General features: G+C 30.5%; 5 protein-coding genes across 5 annotated transcripts; all 5 read right to left on the bottom strand.

The window, feature by feature from the left end:
* Window positions 1-780: 780 nt before the first annotated feature.
* On the bottom strand, window positions 781-8,007 carry LOC124936156 (transcription initiation factor IIA large subunit-like). The gene is made up of 11 exons (XM_047476622.1): window positions 7,678-8,007; window positions 7,356-7,526; window positions 7,071-7,271; window positions 6,841-6,898; window positions 6,704-6,762; window positions 3,891-4,010; window positions 2,555-2,692; window positions 2,414-2,477; window positions 1,493-1,653; window positions 1,122-1,205; window positions 781-1,038 (listed from the first exon to the last, which is right to left on the bottom strand). Exons 1-11 carry the CDS (start codon window positions 7,798-7,800, stop codon window positions 1,015-1,017), a joined length of 1,203 nt encoding a protein of 400 aa, XP_047332578.1. The 5' UTR covers window positions 7,801-8,007; the 3' UTR covers window positions 781-1,014.
* A 1,545-nt stretch (window positions 8,008-9,552) lies between these two features.
* On the bottom strand, window positions 9,553-10,257 carry LOC124934564 (extensin-like). Its single transcript, XM_047475094.1, has one exon. It carries the CDS (start codon window positions 10,255-10,257, stop codon window positions 9,553-9,555), a length of 705 nt encoding a protein of 234 aa, XP_047331050.1.
* A 3,262-nt stretch (window positions 10,258-13,519) lies between these two features.
* LOC124934565 (protein TRACHEARY ELEMENT DIFFERENTIATION-RELATED 7A-like) lies at window positions 13,520-13,912 on the bottom strand. The gene has a single exon (XM_047475095.1). It carries the CDS (start codon window positions 13,910-13,912, stop codon window positions 13,520-13,522), a length of 393 nt encoding a protein of 130 aa, XP_047331051.1.
* A 3,386-nt stretch (window positions 13,913-17,298) lies between these two features.
* LOC124934566 (early nodulin-75-like) lies at window positions 17,299-17,877 on the bottom strand. Its single transcript, XM_047475096.1, has one exon. It carries the CDS (start codon window positions 17,875-17,877, stop codon window positions 17,299-17,301), a length of 579 nt encoding a protein of 192 aa, XP_047331052.1.
* A 3,050-nt stretch (window positions 17,878-20,927) lies between these two features.
* LOC124934567 (extensin-1-like) lies at window positions 20,928-21,278 on the bottom strand. Its single transcript, XM_047475097.1, has one exon. It carries the CDS (start codon window positions 21,276-21,278, stop codon window positions 20,928-20,930), a length of 351 nt encoding a protein of 116 aa, XP_047331053.1.

Consider the following 21,278-nt stretch of genomic DNA (forward strand, 5'->3'; position numbering starts at 1 on the left):
GTTTTATCAAACTTAGAAATGAATTGTAATTCAATTCTTATAAATTTAATTTCAATTTCATTCCTCACATACCCTAAGTGAATTATAAAGTTTAATACTATTTCAAAACCCGACTTTTACAACAAAAACTTCTTCAATTAGGCTAGTTATTTCTCAATTTTATTGCACATTAATGGATAATGAGGAAGAAACTCAAGGAAGAATACTCCAAACAAATTGATGATGAGCATATTAAACACAAAAATGATGTTTGAGAGTAATAAATGTTATGATTTGTGTTTTTGTTGTAGCATCATGGATTTGGTGTTTTGAGGTTGTAATTTTTTTTTTTAAATGATCTATTTCTATGCTGATTATTTACACCTTAAACATTTTCGGTTTATGCTAGTTTTTTTTTTTACCATCTAATTTTTTTTTTTGAAAAAGATTCAAAATCTAACCTATCTTTCTTGCCTATAAACTAGAGTGGTTAAAGTGTAAGAGAGTTATCTAATAGACTAATAATTTCAAGTTTGATTTACACAAAATCGTTTTAATCAAATAAAACCACCCCAAAAAAATCTTTTATCAAATAAAATAAAACCCGAAAAATCCCAAAGATCAAACAATCTCAAAGGGGAAACAATTTTAAGTATTGACCTAATGGAAGAAGAGTAGTAGCTGTAAATAGACAAGACTGATTTTCATTTTTGTTTTGAATTTAGATTCATAAAATTCAATTGTTCTCATAAAGGTACAAGAAGTGATGAACACTATAAGGTGCTCAATAGTGGGACTGAGTAGAGTGATAACTGCTATAAATAAATTCTTAACAATAGACAGATTTCCGGATAACATACATACACTCTACTATTACTGTTACTACCAAGTCGATGAAACCTTGTTTCTGTTTGTTCTATACAACCCGAGACCCAACTATTAACGAACGCACAAACTCTCTGAAAACCAAAACAAGGAAACCACAAACACCCAACAGCATCTGCAACATGCTGCCAAAATTCTTCCAAAACGAATTCAGAATTCGAACTCTCCATTTGCCTGCACAGTAAAAAGAAAAAAAAGGAGAAACATAAATGAAGGAGCTGATACTACTATCATGTATATGAATCATCATCATTTACCCTGTTGAAGAGAACATCCTTGTTATTCAAGTGCATGATGCCATCCTTGAGAGTGCATTTCCACCTGCTCTTTGTTCGTGTAACCTAACCAATAGCAATTGAATTGTATCAAACAAGTTCCTAAAAAAAAATAACTCATCGAAATTGATATATTCTTGTTTTATAAAATCAGGGTTTAGTGGGAATCGAGCATTTGTCTCATAGGCAAGACTCTTCCACTTGAGCTACCCATGTATGTGGCTTACAAAGAAAATTGATTTTAAAGAAATTTATCGACGATTTTTTATTAGAATCCAGACCTGGATCCAGACTCAAAAAGTGTTTCTAAATGGGTCCAGAAGAGTGAAAACCCTAAACGTCTCATAGATTACCTTTTCAAACTGAGCCAAAACTAAGTGTTGTGTATTAACATCTTCTCCTTGATCAACGTCATCCAAATCATCATCATCGTCATTCTCATTCAAGGGTTCATCATCATCGTCAACATCTTCAACATCATTTTGAGTGATTACAGCAGGAGTAGGCGCTTGATCTGAAGAGGAAAGATAAATATTAGAACTAGAAACTAAGACAAACTCACAAAGATCCAGTTTCCTACCCTAAATATGCGCAATGGTTTTGTTGGCATTTTCTATGAATCTGCTTGTCTAACCCAGAAGCCATTACTTGTCAGTTGTATTAGGTTTTCTAAACTTTTTACAAGTTAACCTCACTTGAAAAAAAAAGAAAAGAAAATGAAACTTACTTCTCATTTTCTGGCATAGATGATATTATGTAGAGCTCAAGAGTAGTTAATGATAACTTTCATGTGATCTAATGATCATAAATGATATGGTGGAAAAAATAGTTGGAAGGAAATTAGAGATAAATGGTTGTTTAGTAGTAGGTGACCAGATTGTCAATGGAAAATGTGTTGATTTGAATGACAAGGACAACATTTCAGCACATAGAGAAAAGAATAAAACAAGAAAACTGATAAAGAAGAAAACAGATAAGATTTTTACTTATTTTTTTTTGTATCTTGGATCCGGTACAGATAGATACCTTTGGAAACTAGCTAGAAGATTCAAAAAGTTATTGGTCGCATTTTACATATGGATCCAGATACAAAAACAAAACTATAAATGTTTCCAAATGAGTTCCCTTCACCACATGCTACAAAAAAAGACACAGAAAAATCACCTAAAATCAAACCCAATCAAAATGGCAATAAATAACACTTTCATCACCACAAACTTCTACACCAAACAATGCCTGAATCTAGTGCATAAGTTAAGTGGTCAGATGCTTACCATGGGGAGCTGGTGTATTGACTATGTTGTAGTCCTCACTGACAGTTCCTTGATAGTTGTATATCTTCAAGTAGAAAGAACATGGTTGTTTACTTGAAGTGAACCATCAAACAATTCTTGAAATGATGAAATATCACTTACATTGGGTGTAGAGAGCATATCATCATAGGGATCAGGAATTGGCCCATCTAGTTGAGGAATCTTTGGAAACAACTTTACCCCTTTGGTCAATATCTCAAGGTTTCCAATGTGATATTGAGTTGATTTATCTTTACATGCCTAAAAGCAGCCATTGAGAACTATCAAAATCTAGTTGTCAATATAACTTGAAACTTCATTTGTGACTTGAGGAACTTTTTGTTGCGTCTCTTTTCCATAATTTTGTTTCAACCATCCTTTCTCGATTAAACTTGCCAAGTTGGATTGTTTACATAAGTTTAACATACATGAGGACAAGGAAATAATAGTGACTTGGTTCTATTGATATAGCTTTGAGACAATATTGGTGCAAATTTTTACATTTTGAACAGATGGATTCATAATATAAAAAAGGCCGCCATAAATTAGAGTTCATGTTTGAAATCCATGGAGAATTAATATAATATACATGGGACTGCATAGAAAAAGAAAGACAAAATGGAATCAACTTAGTAATCACTATTCAAAATCTTAGTGAACAATTGATTTGGCATCTCATGTTTTCTTTTCATATTAAAATATATCAATGATTTGATTAATCTTGAATAATCAGGATCCTATCTTCTTCTTCTTCAGCAGAAAGCTCTAAGCTAAATAATTGTCTCACTTGATCATATATTAGTCACCAAATGATTAAAAATTGACTATTACTAGACAAAGAGACCAAGTGTCTGTTTGATTTCTACCAAGAAAAGTCAGTGGCTGATACTCAATTCTAATCCCAATTTGACCAGAAAATTGAATACAGTTAAATCTTCTGAACTATTGCATACTTTAGCATCCCTTAACAATTGATTTGAAAATAAAGTCAGCTTGAAAGCAATAAGATCTTTCGATCATATATCCATATGACATAGCTTAGTAATGCACAGTAGATAAATTATTTGGAAAAGAACAAAGAAAGAAAATGGTAAGCAGACACAATGACAATCAAAATGAACAAATTAGAACATTCTTTATGTGTATTTATTTAAAATATGAAATAGAACAATACTAATATAAACTAGCTAGCACACTAGGCATAATAACATCCCAATGTAATCATAGTATATGACTAATTAGAATCCTGGCATGAACCAGTAATTTATCTTAATCCTGAATTTTACTACAGAATAATTTTCTAATATAATACGATTAAGTAGTACACTTCAGTTTAATTCACTAACAGCATATGGCATAAGACCTTTTTCTAAGAAGCTAGTGGTAGTTATTTACTCATTTGACATCAAATAACATGAAAGCAAAAAAAAGTGAGATACTACAACAAAAATGAATAAACCTTAGGATCATCTAAGATAGAATCTCCAGCTCCATCTTGTTGTGGTATGTATCCACCACCACGATACTTAGAAGCTAAATCATCCCGTTTACGCTTTCCAGCATTCGCAGCGAGGAAATCCTGGAATTTTCAACATTAGTTTGGACAAGAGTGTTATTTATAAGTTATCGTGGCATCTTCATGAAAGCTAATTGAAATTATCTCTTGGGAAAGTAGCAGGTTCAAGAGATCAAATTTGAAGGGAAATTCAAGGACCCAAAAATATGAAATTCGCAATCGACAACAAGATAATATTTTAAGAAATCATGATCTATCGGTTTTTCTTGAGTGTGTTCTTTTAGTGTTTGAAGCTTCCATCCTTTGTAGCTTTCTTAACTGTCCTCTTCTCATTTTTCTTTTATACAACATTTGGATGCTTGTTTTACTATTGAACTCACAATCTTCCCCACACTTCAATTTATGCAAGTTTAAATTTTCCAAAAAGAGAACATATATTTTTTGGTACACACTTATACCAGCAAGATGGAGAATCAATGTTGAAAACAAAAGCGAATGTAGTTGTTATCATTAATCCTTATTCTCCTTCCTGCAAAGATGACTGGCACCCTAAAATACCAACTGTGATGACATACATAAGCAACTTTAGAATAAATCTTATTTCTCTTAGCTTTTCTTCCCAACCAAACACAAACTAATGTTTTCTTTTCCGTTTTTTTTCAGCTAATAGTTTTTCATGTCTTATTGATGGAATACAGATTATTTTTAGCAAGAATATAGGAAATTGATGTTCTTAGTTTGACAAGACTGGTAACTTCAGACTTTAAATGAATTGAACACCAAGACTTTGGGAGTTAATATGCAAAGAAAGCATGCAACTCACGCCTGATTCAGCACCATGAGAAAATGACAAATAACAGGCTTCGATATTTGGCTTAAATGACATAGAGTTGTTCTAATAACTCCCTTATTCCCTTTTCGAACCTTCAATGCAATTTCCTCATTTCATTATGGTGGATGACTCAGTCCTATCTAATCGCTTGTTAAGCATGTATGCTAGAGTATGTTTTTTGTTTGTCACATATGTTCTCAAGTACCATTTGTTCACATAAAACTGCACTTCTACAAGCATTCTTTGCAATCCCATGACTCAATTAAATTATCAATTTGTTGGTTGGTCACTTAATGTGTGGTTTTAACTTATGCAACAAATCAAACAATTATCTATGTATGGCAAATAGTAAAGGACAAAAGAGCTCCTAAACTTTGACGAAAGGTGTGTAAATAAGCCCCTAATCTTGAAAATGTACAAATTAACCTAAATATTATACAGATGGTACATATAACAATATACTAAATAGTCATCTTCACCAAATAATCTCCATTTAAAGATTTTTATTAAATAGTGCCACGTCAACCCAAAATGCACACATAATAAAAGAGATGGCTAATACAAATCCCAAATATACTTACATTATAACCGCTTTTGTATATTCGAGGATTTATTCTAGTCATCTCAACATCTATATGTGTTTTGAAGATCAAATGGTGTTCAACAAAAATTATAAAACAAAGACTGTTACAAGAAGAAAGTTGATAACCGATGGGCATATTTGTACCATTTAAAAAAAATGGATTACAGTGTACCTTTTCAGGGCTTGTTTTCACATATAGTCAAACTTTAAGGACTCTTTTGTCCTTTCTTCCTATTGGTTAACGTACTCTTTAGCCATATGCACATTATGCCATTAACCATGGACAAAATAGATGTTTTAAGTATGAAACAGCTAAAAAGGTTTCCGGAAAAAAAGAAAAAGAAAAGGAAAATAAGACAGCTAAAAAGAATGATCAGATTTTTTAATTTAGTTTTAGACCAAGGAAGGGTTGCAGTTGCACAACCTCCCACTGCCATCACCCCTATTTCAATCTGTATTCTTAGTGAAATCATCTCGGTCTCTATGTTTAATGGCCCTAAGAAGCCCTTTCTTAAGAACTCAGAAGTTAAAGTCGCATGGATATTGAATCTTTGAATATAAATGTAGACTATTGTTAAAAGGTAAAAGTATTGATATTACCTTTTCAGTATTAAAATGGTAACGGACTTTATAAATTATATTGTTAATTGCATTTATATTTTATTTGTACCTTGTATAACTTTTACATATCATTTATTGTAATTACATGCATGAAAATATATTTATGTATAAAAGTAGGGGGAATAAATTCAACTGCCTTGCCGAGGCGGTCACTGAAAGCCCCACCACCGACTCTCGCCATTTAGAACACCGTGTGGGTCATAATAGAGATAATATTATCTTTACATATAAAAAGGCCTTGTTCGGTTTGAGTTATATGTGTTTAACCCTCTATCCAATCATCCATCCCATCATTCAAATCATCAACCAAAATAACAATTACCGTCTATTTCTTAAATATATATATAATTATATATCTTTCTTCATTATATATTTATACCACAACTGTTTTTTTTACAAAATAACCATTTTTCAATAACCTACCCGAACAAGGTATTTGAAAATAACCCATTCTTTTATCCAAAACCCAAGTTCGAATGGGGCCTAAGAATACAAAAGAATAGGAAAACTATCATCCAAATATTAGATTAACATAATCCAAACTAAGAAAAAAAGATAGAAATCAAGGAAGAGGGGGTTGTTTCACCAAAACGACCATATAAGTAATGGAAAATAACAAGAGTATAGATAAAGAAATTCTTAGCATTTGAATATAGTTGAAAAGAATGCCACTAAAGTAGCTTCCACATTATTATGCAACTAAGAGGAGATATATCTGACCTGGGTCATGGGCCTATTGGACAAGCCCCTCTCCAAATCTTCCCGTCCTTCTGCATATGCTGTAACAATTAACTTGATCAGTCATTTCCATAAGTAATAGTAAATCAATGTTTACACTGGATAAAGCTGATATGTACCAATGTTTACGTCGACACCTAAAGGGGACCTTTGGTTCATCCAGGGAGAAGGATGTTGCTGCAAAACAATAACACATGTTAACATCAACTGATAACCAGATGAGATAAAAGTCAGGTACAAATGAAGATTCCATATCATAATACAGTAAAGAGAGAAATGAGAAGAGGGTGAAAGAGAAAGAATACGAACATGCCCAAAACTATGTACCAACAAACAGTAGAACATTTACCATGAATAGGCTAGGCCTCCCAGGTTTCATCTCAGATACACCACCATTTTCATTAACAGAATGATAGTCACTAGGGGATATGGGAGTACCACCACCAGGAATGCTGAACAATGAGCTGTCAGCTGTTCCAGGTAGAGGCGTTTGGACAATTCCAGGTAATGGTGTTTGAGCAGTTCCTGGCAAAGGCGTTTGCATTGGTGTCTGCAATGATGTTATAGAATATTGGAGAGTTTAAAGTCATCTTCTAGAAATACAATCACAAAAGAAAATTAGGGTTAAACTCACTGGTGGAAAAAGTAAATCAGTTGTGGGTGTTTCATATTCATCATTCCCCTCATATGGAACATTAAGATCATGAACTGGTGTGATTGCAGGTCCAGGTGCTGATTTCTGCACAGCAGACCTATCTATAGGACCCAGTATTGCTCCAACTTGCATCATTTTCATTTCCCAAATCTATTATCCACATAGTTAAGACAGAAATATGAGAGATACATCAATAGTAAAACCCTAAAACCGATCAGATCAAAATCTTAAATTTAAGCTAAAACAAGCATCAAATCCAATGAAAAATAGTAAAACGATGAAAAGAGATTGAAACACTAACTCCTTGAAGTTCGTTGAGGACACTATCACCAGGACCTCCGTTGCTAATGAACTCTTCTCGAACCTTGCTGATCACATCCTCAATCACCTGGATGTAGACAGTGCTCGTCGAAGAAGTCGCCATGTAGATCTCTCCCTACCCTCAGTTCGAATCAAACCCGGGATTTAATATTGAAGAAGATCGGATTCGATTGGTTATAGAATGAAAAGGGTAAATCGAAAAAGTTTAAATTTGAGAAGTAAGAGGAGCTCTAGATGGGTTGGGAAGAGAAGGAATCAAATAGGCGAATGGTAGAGAGAGATGAATAATGAAGATGAAAGAGGAGAGAGAGAGATAGGGGCGGAACAGAAAAGAAGAATAAAGAGGGGAATATAAATAGGTTTGCATCCGTTAATATTTGCTGGACACGTGTCGATTCTTACAGATCCGATCATCTGCACGCATATCCATCATTGTATAATGGGATTATATAATATCATAATATGTTTTAGTCTAAATTTTTTAAAATTAATTAAATTTAAAAAATTAGAAAATTAATTGAAATATCACATCTTTTAGAAATATTTCTTTTGTCTGTTATGAAAATTTAGATTTATAAGGTTCCTTAAATGAAATAAAGTTTAATTGTGTACATCCCAATTGGAATATATAATTTTATTTTAAAAAATGTTAAAGTTTGTATTAATAAAGTTGAGTATTACAAATAATGTTTATACAACATTTTGACCTTATTTATTTTTACTAATTGGTTTTTATTTTTTACTTTAATGATGTTTAATATAGGTATGGATATTAGCAGTCGACAAATAATCGAGATGATAGGAATTAGCGGTAGTGATATTGTTGTAAATTTGTGGATTGATTAGACTACTTTTGATAAATAGGAAGTTTTGAGACATTATTTTGAGTTGGAACTTAATACAATTCTAGTCATTATTTGAAGAATCTAACATACTCTTAAACTCTATTGCTTGAAAACATATTAGTTTTAAAAAAAAAATCTTTCACCAATTAATAATAGATTAATTAACTCATTAAGTTAGTTTATGTGAAATAATTTTTTAAGATATAAAATGTTTTGATTGAATCCCATTAGAAACTCATAAAAGAGTTTTGCCTAAGTTATCAAAATATTTAAGATCATATTCCACTAAGAACTCTTAAGTTAGAAGAATAAAACTATTTTATTTAATAGCAAACATATTTTAAACAAATCCCTAAACCAACTGTTGATTCTAAATTCAAAACAAAATATAAGGATAAAATTTGAATTGATCATTAGGGTCGTTAGGGTAGTTTTGAGCTAATTAAGCTTGGGAATTTGGATTAGGTGGGTTTTGATAAATTAAGATTGGAATGTCTAATATTGAGTAGCTTAAAAATATAGAAGGTCTACATTGGGTCGCCTTAAAAAAAAATGGAAGGACTAAATTGGACTTGCTGAAAATGAAATGGCTCATCTAGTGTGAGTTTATTTGAAAATAAATTTTAGGGAATAAAGAATTCGACTTCATTAAAAGGGGACAAAAGAACAACATTATAATGAAAATCATAATTGATATTTTATCAACTTGTTTTTGTCGAGGTAAAACTTTATTTTGTATATTATTAAATTGTTAATTAATTAATTAATTTTAATAGTTGATAAGTTATTTTTTTTATTTAAAGTTAATAATAAAATTTTGTATTAAGGGAGATATGTAATTATTTCAATAATAAAACACTTTCAATTTTGTTATTTTTCTAAAATTTAACAGCAACCAACCATATTTCCTTCTATTTCCTTCTTAATGTTCCATACATAGATAATTAAAGTACTAAATTTACTATTAAATAAATCTCTCATGTGCCAACTTAACCAGCCTAAGTTGACTCTTAGTAAATGGATGGTGATGGCATCACGTGGTGATGCTTTGAATTACTTTTAGGAGGGTCTCTAACATTAACCCACGATTTCCTCTCATCTAGCGGTGATGGATGGTGCGGAGCTGGACTAGGCTTATGTATGGGCGTCGATGGATGGTGCGGAGCTTGTGCAGGCTTCTGTACAGGGAGACGGTTTACCAAATGATATGACGACGATGCGGGTGGCGGTGGATGTGGCGTCTTAGGCGATTTATGGGAAGGTGGTTTCACATCAACTGGTGGTGATGGCGTAGGCTTATCTGTTGGTGGCGGTGGAGGCGATGAATGTGTGTGTCTTAGGCGATTTAGGGAAGGTGGTTTCACATCAACTGGTGGTGATTGCATAGTCTTATCTGTGGGTGGCGGTGAAGGCGATGGCTGTGATTTCTTAGGCAATTTATGGGAAGGTGGTTTCACACCAACTGGTGGTGATGGCATATGCTTCTCTGTGGGTGGCGGAGGAGGCGATAGATGTGGTGTCTTAGGCGATTTATGGGGAGGTGGTTTCACATCAACTGTTGTTTCCCTTCTTTCTGGCGGTGATGGCATATGTTTCTCAGTGGGTGGTGGTGGAGGCGATGGATGTGATGTCTTAGGCGATTTATGCGAATGTGATTTCACATCAACCGATGGTTTTCCCTCAACTGGCGGTGATGAATGGTGCGGAGCTGGCATAGACTTTTGTACGGGCCTACCGCCGACATTGGTGGAGAGAAAATTATCACCAACGATAGGACAACCAACGATAGGACAAGTAAATAATTATAAACCGACTTCATGGTATACTACTATCAATTTAGTACATTGTATTTGAGAACACTCTCTTATATAAGAAAAATAGAGATCTTATTTTACAACCATACAAGACTTATATGTAAAATTTATTTGTTTAAATTATGAAAATCCATAGTTGATGACATAAAATTTCTAAAAAGTATATAAAGAAGTTTGACAAATCACCTAATAATAAGTCCAAATAAGTGAAGTTATCATTAACCCGTAAATCAGGCTCTATTTATATATATATATATATATATATATATATTTTTAATACTTTTTAAATGAAATGAAAGATTAAGAAAGCAAAAATTTAATTTTTTTTTTGAGGAAAGTGAATTGTTAAGAAAAAAGAAAGGTGGGAAAGAAAGATAAAAATACTATTTTTTAATTAAGCTATAGGTCCATTAGTGTCTCAACCCAGTACTTGGATTTTGTTGGAAGTTCTTCTTATTTTGTATTTAAAATTAAGTAATTATGAGTTAATATTTTTTTTTTAAATTTTATTAATTTATACGCTTATATATTGAGAAGTGTTAATTTATATTTGTAAATTAATCGAAATATATATTTAAAATAATAAAATTTTTAAATTATAAATAATTTTGATTTTAGTATTTTACATTAAAAAGATTTAATTTTATTTATAAAATAAATAAATATAATATTTTTATAGCACCATTACTTGTAATTATTTTTTAATATATATTTTAAAATTGTTAATGTATATACTTAATTATATATATAATAATAATATATAATATTAAATTAATAGAGGTTAGACTTAAGTCCAATATTTTTTTTTATTATTTGTTAAATCTATATGTATTTTTGTAAATATAATAGTAATATTATAGTTATTTTTTACATAAATATTGTATATTTTGTATAAGGTTTAATCCTTTCATAATTATATGAAAAACTTGATTTTGATTTGTTAAATTGGATAAACAAAAAGCTTTAACAAGTTATTCTAAATTATATAATCGTGTAATTAAATATATTTAATATATTAACTTAATTAAAGTAGAAAATATCAATAAAACATGGTTTTCTTTTTTAAATGTGTTTTGATTATATGGATAAGTTTTAAATAATGTAGATTAGAAGAAAGTGAAAAAGTTTGATAGTATACTAGTTTTAACTAAACTGTTCATTCATGAAAGAAAATCTCTTTTTTATGTTTCAAATATTTATTGAAATTAATACCTCTTTCATTTTCTTATAATTATGTTTATAAAAAATGCACCATTTGTCATTTTCTAGAGGCAGGTATGATATTTGTGGTTATTCTACCTTTCACTTTTTTACAATTCTATTTGGACCAAATGCATTTTTGTCATTTCTAGATGCATGTCTGGTACTTGCAGTTATTCTAAAATGTCAAAGAGAGATTTGTCATTTTTGTCATTTCTAGATGTGTCTAGTACTTGCAGTTATATTAAAATGTCAAAGAAAGATTTGGCCTGTAGATTTTTCTCCAGTTTAATGTGTTATTACTGCATGGATCTTGATATAACAATAAAGATTTGGGCTATATTTGATGGTTCATGTCTAAAATTTTTGAAGGGCATAACTCAAGTTTTTATTGGGCATCCTTATCAATCGAGGGACTCAATTTGTATCTTATGGTAATAAACATGTTATATATATCAGGTTTAATCCGTTTTTGGGTTCTTTCCCGACATGTCTTTATAAAATGTTGTGTGACGACGATTATGATTTATTAAATCTTTGACAATAAAAACTAATAATGCATTGCAACTTTACATCGACACAAAGACAATGCCGTTAATTTGCTAGGTTTCTTTACATTACTTATTGTATATCCCATTATATGATTGACTTATTTTACTCATTGGAGAAAACTATAACAAATAATTATTTACCTGCTCTATTACTATGGATGTGTTTGATTTTGTTCATTTTATGTATATAGATAATCTAATATTGTAAACCTTTGTATAAAAGCTTTACAGAAAAGTTCGAGATTTAAGAATTTCAACCGATTTGCACTTTAGGAATTTTCTTTTAAAATAAAAAATTATTTTTAAAATTTTTTAATTATATTGACAGATTTTTAAAATTAATCAAAAATAATTAATTTTGGGATTTAGTAGAGAAGTGAGACATTATTCATAGAGCCTAACATACTCTTAATTTTTGTTGAGGGAAAACAAACTAGTTTTAAGAAAGTCCTTCACCAACTACTAATAGATTAGTTAACTCATTAAGTTAGTTAATGTGAAATAATTTTTTAAAGATATCAAAATATTTCGGATTAAATCCCATTCATAAAAAGTGTTTTCCTATGTTATCAAAATGTTTGAGATTAGATAACACTAAAAACTCTTAAGTTAAAAAAATAAAACTATTTTCTTTAATAACAAACATATTTTAAACAAATCCCTAAACCAACTGTTAATTCCAAATTCAAAACAAGATATAAGGATAAAATTTGAATTGATAATTAGGGTGGTTTTGAGCTAATTAAACTTGGGAAATTTGGATTAATTGGGTTTTGATAAATTGAGATTGGAATGTGTAATATTGAGTAGCTTAAAAAATGGAAGACTAAATTGGGCTTGTTGAAAATGAATTGGTTCATCTGTGTGAGTTTATATGAAAATAAATTTTAGGGACAAAATGACAACATTATAATGAAAATCATAATTTCATAAACTTGTTTTTGTCAAGGTAAAACTTATTTTGTATATTATTAAATTGTTAATTAATTAATTAATTAATAGTTGATAGTTATTTTTTTATTTAAAGTTAATAATAAAATTTTGTATTAAGGGAGAGATGCAATTATTTCAATAATAAAACTCTTTCAATTCAATTATTTTTTTAAAATTTAACATCAACCAACCATATTTCCTTCTTAATGTTCCATACATAGATAATTAAAGTACTAAATTTACTATTAAATAGATCTCTCATGTGCCAACTTAACCAGCCTAAGTTGATACTTAGTAAACGGATGGTGATGGCGGCATCACGTGGTGATGCTTTGGTTTACTTATAGGAGGGTCTCTAACATTAACCCACGATTTCCCCTCATCTAGCGGTGATGGATGGTGCGGAGCTGGACTAGGCTTATGTATGGGCGTCGATGGATGGTGCGGAGCTTGTGCAGGCTTCTGTATGGGCGACGGTTTCACCCAATGATTTGACGACGATGTGGGTGGCGGTGAATGTGCGTCTTAGGAGATTTATGGGAATGTGGTTTCACATCAACTGGTGGTGATGGAATAGGCTTATCTGTGGGTGGCGGTGGAGGCGATGAATGTGGTGTCTTAGGAGATTTATGGGAAGGTGGTTTCTCATCCACTGGTGGTGATGGCATAGTCTTATCTGTGGGTGGCGGTGGAGGCGATGGATGTGGTGTCTTAGGAGATTTATGGGAAGGTGGTTTCACATCAACTGGTGGTGATGGCATAAGCTTCTCTGTGGGTGGCGGAAGGGGCGATTGATGTGGTATCTTAGGCGATTTATAGGGAGGTGGGTTTGCATCAAACGGTGGTTTCCCTTCTTTTGGCGGTGATGGCATAGGTTTCTCAGTGGTGGTGGTGGAGGCGATGGATGTGGTGTCTTAGGCGATTTATGGGAAGGTGGTTTCACATCAATGGCGGTTTCCCCTCAACTGGCGGTGATGAATGGTGCGGAGCTGGCATAGGCTTTTGTACGGGCCTACCGATGACATCGGTGGAGAGAGTAATTACGACCAGTGACAGGATCAGTAAGGGATTATAAAAAGATTTCATGGTATATTACTATCAATTTAATACCTTGTACTTGAGAACACTCTTATATAGAGAAAAATAGAGATCCTATTTTAAAACCATACAAGACTTATATGTAAGAATTTAAGAATTTGTTTGAATTATAAAAATTCATGATTTAAGTGATAACATAAAGTTACTAAAAGTATATAAAATAAAGTTTCTATAAGTATATAAAGAAGTTTGACAAATCCTCCAAATAAATGAAGTTATCATCCACTGTAAATCAGGATCTATTTATATATATATATTTTAATACTTTTTAAAAGAAAGTGAAAGATTAAGAAAGCAAATATTTAATACTTTTTTTTTAAGAAAGTGAAAGGTTGAGAAAAAAAAATGTAAAGGAAGATAAAAAAAAAATGCTTTTTTTTTTTAATTAAGCTATAGGTCTTGGTTCAACCTATCCTCTAGATTTTGTTGGAAGTTCTTATTATTTTATATTTAAAATTTAATAATTACGAGTTAATAATTTTATTTTGTTTTATTAATTTATACTTTGAAATAGTTAATTTATATTTGTAAATTTATATTTTTAAATTAATCGAAATATATATTTAAAATAATAAAATTTTATAAATTATAAATAATTCGATTTTAGTCTTTTACATTAAAAAGAGTTAATTTATATTTATAAAATAAATATATTTATTTATTCAAATAAATAATATAATATTTGTATTGTACCATTACTTGTAATTATTTTTTAATTAATTTTATATTTTAATATATATATTTTAAAATTGTTAATTTATATACTTAATTATATATATAACAATAATATATAATTATATAAATTAATAGGGGTTAGACTTAAGTCCAATATTTTTTTTTATTATTTGTTAAATCTATATGTATTTTTATAAATATATAATAGATTAATATTATAGTTATTTTTTTTTAATAAATATTGTATATTTGTATAAGGTTCAATCCTTTCATAATTATATGAAAATATTATATTTATCTATTAACTTGATTTTGATTTGTTAAATTGGATAAAAAAAGGTTTAACAAGTTATCCTAAATTATAATAATCGTTTAATTAATATATATTTAATATATTAACTTAATTAAAGTAGAAAATATCAATAAAATATAGTTTTCTTTTTTAGATGTGTTTTGATTAATGGATAAGTTTAAGTAACGTTAGTTAAAGAAAGTGAAAAGTTTGATAGTATACTAGTTTTAACTAAACTGTTCATTCATGAATTGTTTTTTTAAACTTAGTTGAAATTCTATTTCTTTTTGGAATTTTTTTTTTCTATGTTTAAATATTTATTGAAATTAATACCTCCTTTCATTTTATTATAATTATGTTTAGAAAAAATACACATTTGTCATTTTCTAGAGGCATGTATAATATTTGCGGTTATTCTACCTTTCACTTTCTTATAATTCTATTCGGATCAAATGCATCATTTGTCATTTCTTGATGCATGTCTAGTAAATGCAATTATTCTAAAATGTCACAAGAGAGATTTCGTCGGTAGATTTTTCTCCAGTTTAATGTGTTATTATTGAATGCATCATGATATAACGATAAAGATCTGGGCTATATTTGATGGTTCATGTCTAAAAACTTTTGAAGGGCATAAATCAAGTGTTTATTGGGCATCCTTATAAATCGAGGGATTCAATTTGTATCTTATGGTAATTTGACATGTTATACCTACCAGGTTAATCTGTCTTTTTGGCTTCTTTCCAGACATGTCTTTATAAAATGTTGTGTGGCGACGATAATGATTTATTAAATCATTTGGCAATAAAAACTAATAATGCATTGCAACTTTACATCGACACAAAGTAAATGCTATAATTTGCTAGGTTTTTTACATTACTTATTGTATATCCCAATGGACTTATTTTACTCATTGAAGAAAACTATAACAAATCATTATTTACCTACTCTAGTACTACTGGATATGTTTGTTTTTGTTCATTTTATGTATATAGATAATCTAATATTGTAAACACGAAAAAACCTTTTTGTTTAAAATCTTTGCAGAAAAGCTCGAGGTTTAAAAATTTCAATTGTTTGCATTTTAGGAATTTTCTTTTAAAATAAATAATTATTTTTAAAGATTTTTAATTATCTTGAAAGTTTTTTTAAATTATTAAAAAATAATTAATTTTGGGTTTAGTGGAGAAGTGAGACATTATTTTGAAAAGCCTAACATATCCTTAATTTTTGTTGATGGAAAACAAACTAGTTTTAAGAAAGTCCTTCACCGACTAATAATAGATTAATTAACTCATTAAGTTAGTTAATGTGAAATAATTTTTTAAAGATATCAAAATATTTCGGATTAAATCCCATTCATAAAAAGTGTTTTCCTATGTTATCAAAATGTTTGAGATTAGATAACACTAAAACTCATAAGTTAAAAAAATAAAACTATTTTCTTTTATAACAAACATATTTTAAACAAATCCCTAAACCAACTGTTAATTCCAAATTCAAAACAAGACATAAGGATAAAATTTGAATTGATAATTAGGGTGGTTTTGAGCTAATTAAACTTGGGAAATTTGGATTAATTGGGTTTTGATAAATTGAGATTGGAATGTCTAATATTGAGTAGCTTAAAAAAATGGAAGGTCTACATTGGGTAGCCTTAAAGAAATGGAAGACTAAATTGGGCTTGTTGAAAATGAAATGGTTCATCTGGTGTGAGTTTATATGAAAATAAATTTTAGGGACAAAATGACAACATTTGAAAATCATAATTTCATAAACTTGTTTTTGTCAAGGTAAAACTTTATTTTGTATATTATTAAATTATATATTATTTAATTAATTATAATAGTTGATAGTTATTTTTTATTTAAAGTTAATAATAAAATTTTGTATTAAGGGAGAGATGTAATTATTTCAATAATAAAACTCTTTCAATTCAATTATTTTTTTTTAAAATTTAACATCAACCAACCATATTTCCTTCTTAATGTTCCATACATAGATAATTAAAGTACTAAATTTACTATTAAATAGATCTCTCATGTGCCAACTTAACCAGCCTAAGTTGACACTAGTAAAAGGATGGTGATGGCGGCATCACGTGGTGAGCTTTGGATTACTTATAGAGGGTCTCTAACTAACCCACGATTTCCCCTCATCTACGGTGATGGATGGTGCGGAGCTGGACTAGGCTTATGTATGGGCGTCGATGGATGTGCGGAGCTGTGCAGGCTTCTGTACGGGCGACGGTTTCACCAAATGATTTGTACGACGATGTGGATGGCGGTGAATGTGGCGTCTTAGAGATTTATGGGAAGGTGGTTTCACATCAACTGGTGGTGATGGAATAGGCTTATCTGTGGGTGGCGGTGGAGGCGATGAATGTGGTGTCTTAGGAGATTTATGGGAAGGTGGTTTCTCATCCACTGGTGGTGATGGCATAGTCTTATCTGTGGGTGGCGGTGGAGGCGATGGATGTGGTGTCTTAGGAGATTTATGGGAAGGTGGTTTCACATCAACTGGTGGTGATGGCATAGGCTTCTCTGTGGGTGGCGGAGGAGGCGATTGATGTGGTATCTTAGGCGATTTATAGGGAGGTGGTTTTGCATCAACTGGTGGTTTCCCTTCTTTTGGCGGTGATGGCATAGGTTTCTCAGTGGGTGGTGGTGGAGGCGATGGATGTGGTGTCTTAGGCGATTTATGGGAAGGTGGTTTCACATCAACTGGCGGTTTTCCCTCAACTGGCGGTAATGAATGGTGGGGAGCTGGCATAGGCTTTTGTACGGGCCTACTGCAGACATGGTAGAGAGAGTAATTACCCCAGCGACAGGATTAGTAAGGGATTAAAAACAGACTTCATTGTATACTACTATCAATTTACTACCTTGTACTTGAGAACACTTTCTTATATAGAGAAAATAGAGATCCTATTTACAACATACAGACTTATATGTAAGATTTTAAGAATTATTTGAATTATGAAATCCATGTTTTAAGTGATGGCATAAAGTTTCTAAAAGTATATAAAGAAGAAGTTGACAAATCACCTAGTAATAAGTCCAAATAAATGAAGTTATCACTTATCACCTACCCCGTTAATCAGGCTCTATTTATATATAGTTTAATACTTTTAAAGAAAGTGAAAGATTGAGAAAGCAAAAAATTTAATACTTTTTTTTTATAGAAATTTAAAGGTTGAGGAAAATAAAGAGAAAGAAAGATAAAAAAATATTTTCTTAAAATTAGCTATAGGTCCGCTAGTGGCTCACTATCCCTTGGATTTGGTTTGGAAGTTCTTATTATTTTATATTTAAAATTAAGTAATTATGAGTTAATATTTTTTTAATTTATAATTTATAAAATTATACATTGAAAAGAGTTAATTTATATTTGTTTATTAATCGAGATTATATATTTAAAATAATAAGATTTTATAAATTTAAATAATTTCGAATTTTAGTATTTTATATTAAAAATAGTTAATTTATATTTATAAAATAAATAATATATTTATTTATTCAAATAAATAAATATTATATTTTTATAGTACCATTACTTGTTATTATTTTTAATTAATTTTATATTTTAATATGTATATTTTAAAATTGTTAATGTATATACTTAATTATATATGTAATAATAATATATAATTATATAAATTAAAAGGGGTTAGACCTAAGTCTAATATTTTTTTTTTTATTATTTGTTAAATCTAGATGTATTTTTGTATATAATAGATTAATATTATAGTTATTTTTTAAATAAATATTATATATTTTGTATAAGGTTCAATCCTATCATAATTATATGAAAAATATTATATTTATCTATTAACTTGTTTTTATTTGTTAAATTGGATAAACAAAAAGCTTTAACAAGTTATTCTAAATTATAAAAATTGTGTAATTAAGACTCTACCACCAATTGGTCGGTCGGCAATGAGACAAGATTCAGTCAGTTTAATCGGTTGTTTGTCCGTCATAGGACCATATATATTTAATATATTAACTTAATTAAAGTAGAAAATATCAATAAACAATGTTTTCTTTCTTAATGTGTTTTATTATATGGATAAGTTTTAAGTAATGTAGGTTAAAAGAAAGTGAAAAAGTTTGATAGTATACAGTTTTAACTAGACTGTTCATTCCTGAATTTATTTTTTAAACTAAGTTGAATTCTATTTCTTTTTGCAAATCTTTTTTCTATGTTTCAATTTTTATTGAAATTAATACCTCCATTCATTTTCTTATAATTATGTTCAGAAAAAATGTACCATTGTCATTTTTTAGAGGCATGCATGATATTTGCGGTTATTCTATCTTTCACTTTCTTACAATTCTATTCGGACCAAATGCATCCTTTGTCATTTCTAGATGAATGTATGGTACTTGCAGTTATTCTAAATGTCACAAGAGAGATTTTGGTCGATATATTTTTCTCCAATTTAATGTGTTATTACTTCATGCATCATGATACAACGATAAAGATCTGGGCTATATTGATGGTTCATGTCTAAAAACTTTTGAAGGGCATAAATCAAGTGTTTATTGGGCATCCTTATCAATGAGGGACTCAATTGTATCTTATGGTAATTTGACATTTATATCTATCAGGTTTAATTCGTCTTTTTTAGTTTCTTTCTCGACATGTCTTTATAAAATGCTGTGTGGCGACGATAATGATTTATTAAATCTTTTTGCAATAAAAACTAATAATGCATTGCAACTTTATATCGACACAAAGACAATGTTGTTAATTTGCTAAGTTTCTTTACATTACTTATTGTATATCTCATTATATGATAGACTTATTTTACTCATTGAAGAAAACTATAACAAATCATTATTTACATGCTCTAGTACTATGGATGTGTTTGATTTTGTTCACATTGCTCTAGTAGCTTAAAAAAATAGAAGGTCTACATTGGGTAGCCTTAAAAAATGGAAGGACTAAATTGGGCTGGCTGAAAATGAATGGTTCATCTGGTGTGAGTTTATATGAAAATAAATTTTAGGGAATAAAGAATTTGACTTCAATAAAAGGGACAAAATGACAACATTCTAATGAAAAACATAATTTGATAAACTTGTTTTTTGTTAAGGTAAAACTTATTTGGTATATTATTAAATTGTTAATTAATTAATTAATTTTAATAGTTGATAGTTATTTTTTTATTTAAAGTTAATAATAAATTTTGTATTAAGGGAGAGATTAATTATTTCAATAATAAAACACTTTCAATTCTGTTATTTTTCTAAAATTTAACAGCAACCAACCATATTTCCTTCTTAATGTCCATACATAGATAATTAAAAGTACTAAATTTACTATTAAATAGATCTCTCATGTGCCAACTTAACCGGCCTAAGTTGACTCTTAGTAAACGGATGGTGATGGCGGCATCACGTGGTGATGCTTTGAATTACTTTTAGGAGGGTCTCTAACATTAACCACGATTTCCCCTCATCTAGCGGTGATGGATGGTGCGGAGCTGGACTAGGCTTATGTATGGGCAAGTGATGGATGGTGCGGAGCTTGTGCAGCCTTCTGTACGGGCGACGATTTCACCAAATGATTTGACGACGATGTGGGTGGCGGTGGAAGTGGCGTCTTAGGAGATTTATGGGAAGGTGGTTTCACATCAACTGGAGGTGATGAAATAGGCTTATCTGTGGGTGGCGGTGGAGGCGATGAATGTGGTGTCTTAGGAGATTTATGGGAAGGTGGTTTCTCATCAACTGGTGGTGATGGCATAGTCTTATCTGTGGGTGGCGGTGGAGGCAATGGATGTGGTGTCTTAGGAGATTTATGGGAAGGTGGTTTCACATCAACTGGTGGTGATGGCATAGGCTTCTTGTGGGTGGCGGAGTAGGCGATTGATGTGGTATCTTAGGCGATTTATAGGGAGGTGGTTTTGCATCAACCGGTGGTTTCCCTTCTTTTGGCGGTGATGGCATAGGTTTCTCAGTGGTTGGTGGTGGAGGCGATGGATGTGGTGTCTTAGGCGATTTATGGGAAGGTGGTTTCACATCAACGGGTGGTTTCTCCTCAACTGGCGGTGATGAATGGTGCGGAGCTGGCATAGGCTTTTGTACGGGCCTACCGCCGACATTGGTGGAGAGAGTAATTACGACCAGCGACAGGATCAGTAAGGGATTATAAACAGATTTCAT

Source organism: Impatiens glandulifera, chromosome 4 (assembly GCF_907164915.1).
Source record: "Impatiens glandulifera chromosome 4, dImpGla2.1, whole genome shotgun sequence".
NCBI lineage: Eukaryota > Viridiplantae > Streptophyta > Magnoliopsida > Ericales > Balsaminaceae > Impatiens > Impatiens glandulifera.

Coding starts and splice junctions, on each gene's coding strand:
- LOC124934565 (XM_047475095.1), bottom strand. CDS start 13,912: ATGCCATCACCGCCAAAAGAAGGGAAACCACCGTTTGATGCAAACCCA.
- LOC124934566 (XM_047475096.1), bottom strand. CDS start 17,877: ATGCCAGCTCCCCACCATTCATTACCGCCAGTTGAGGGAAAACCGCCA.
- LOC124934567 (XM_047475097.1), bottom strand. CDS start 21,278: ATGAAATCTGTTTATAATCCCTTACTGATCCTGTCGCTGGTCGTAATT.
- LOC124934564 (XM_047475094.1), bottom strand. CDS start 10,257: ATGCCAGCTCCGCACCATTCATCACCGCCAGTTGAGGGAAAACCATCG.
- LOC124936156 (XM_047476622.1), bottom strand. CDS start 7,800: ATGGCGACTTCTTCGACGAGCACTGTCTACATCCAGGTGATTGAGGAT. Junction 1,654..2,413: donor CAATACACCAGCTCCCCATG/GTAAGCATCTGA, acceptor TTTCCTCTTCAG/ATCAAGCGCCTACTCCTGCT. Junction 1,039..1,121: donor AGGATGTTCTCTTCAACAGG/GTAAATGATGAT, acceptor TTTACTGTGCAG/GCAAATGGAGAGTTCGAATT.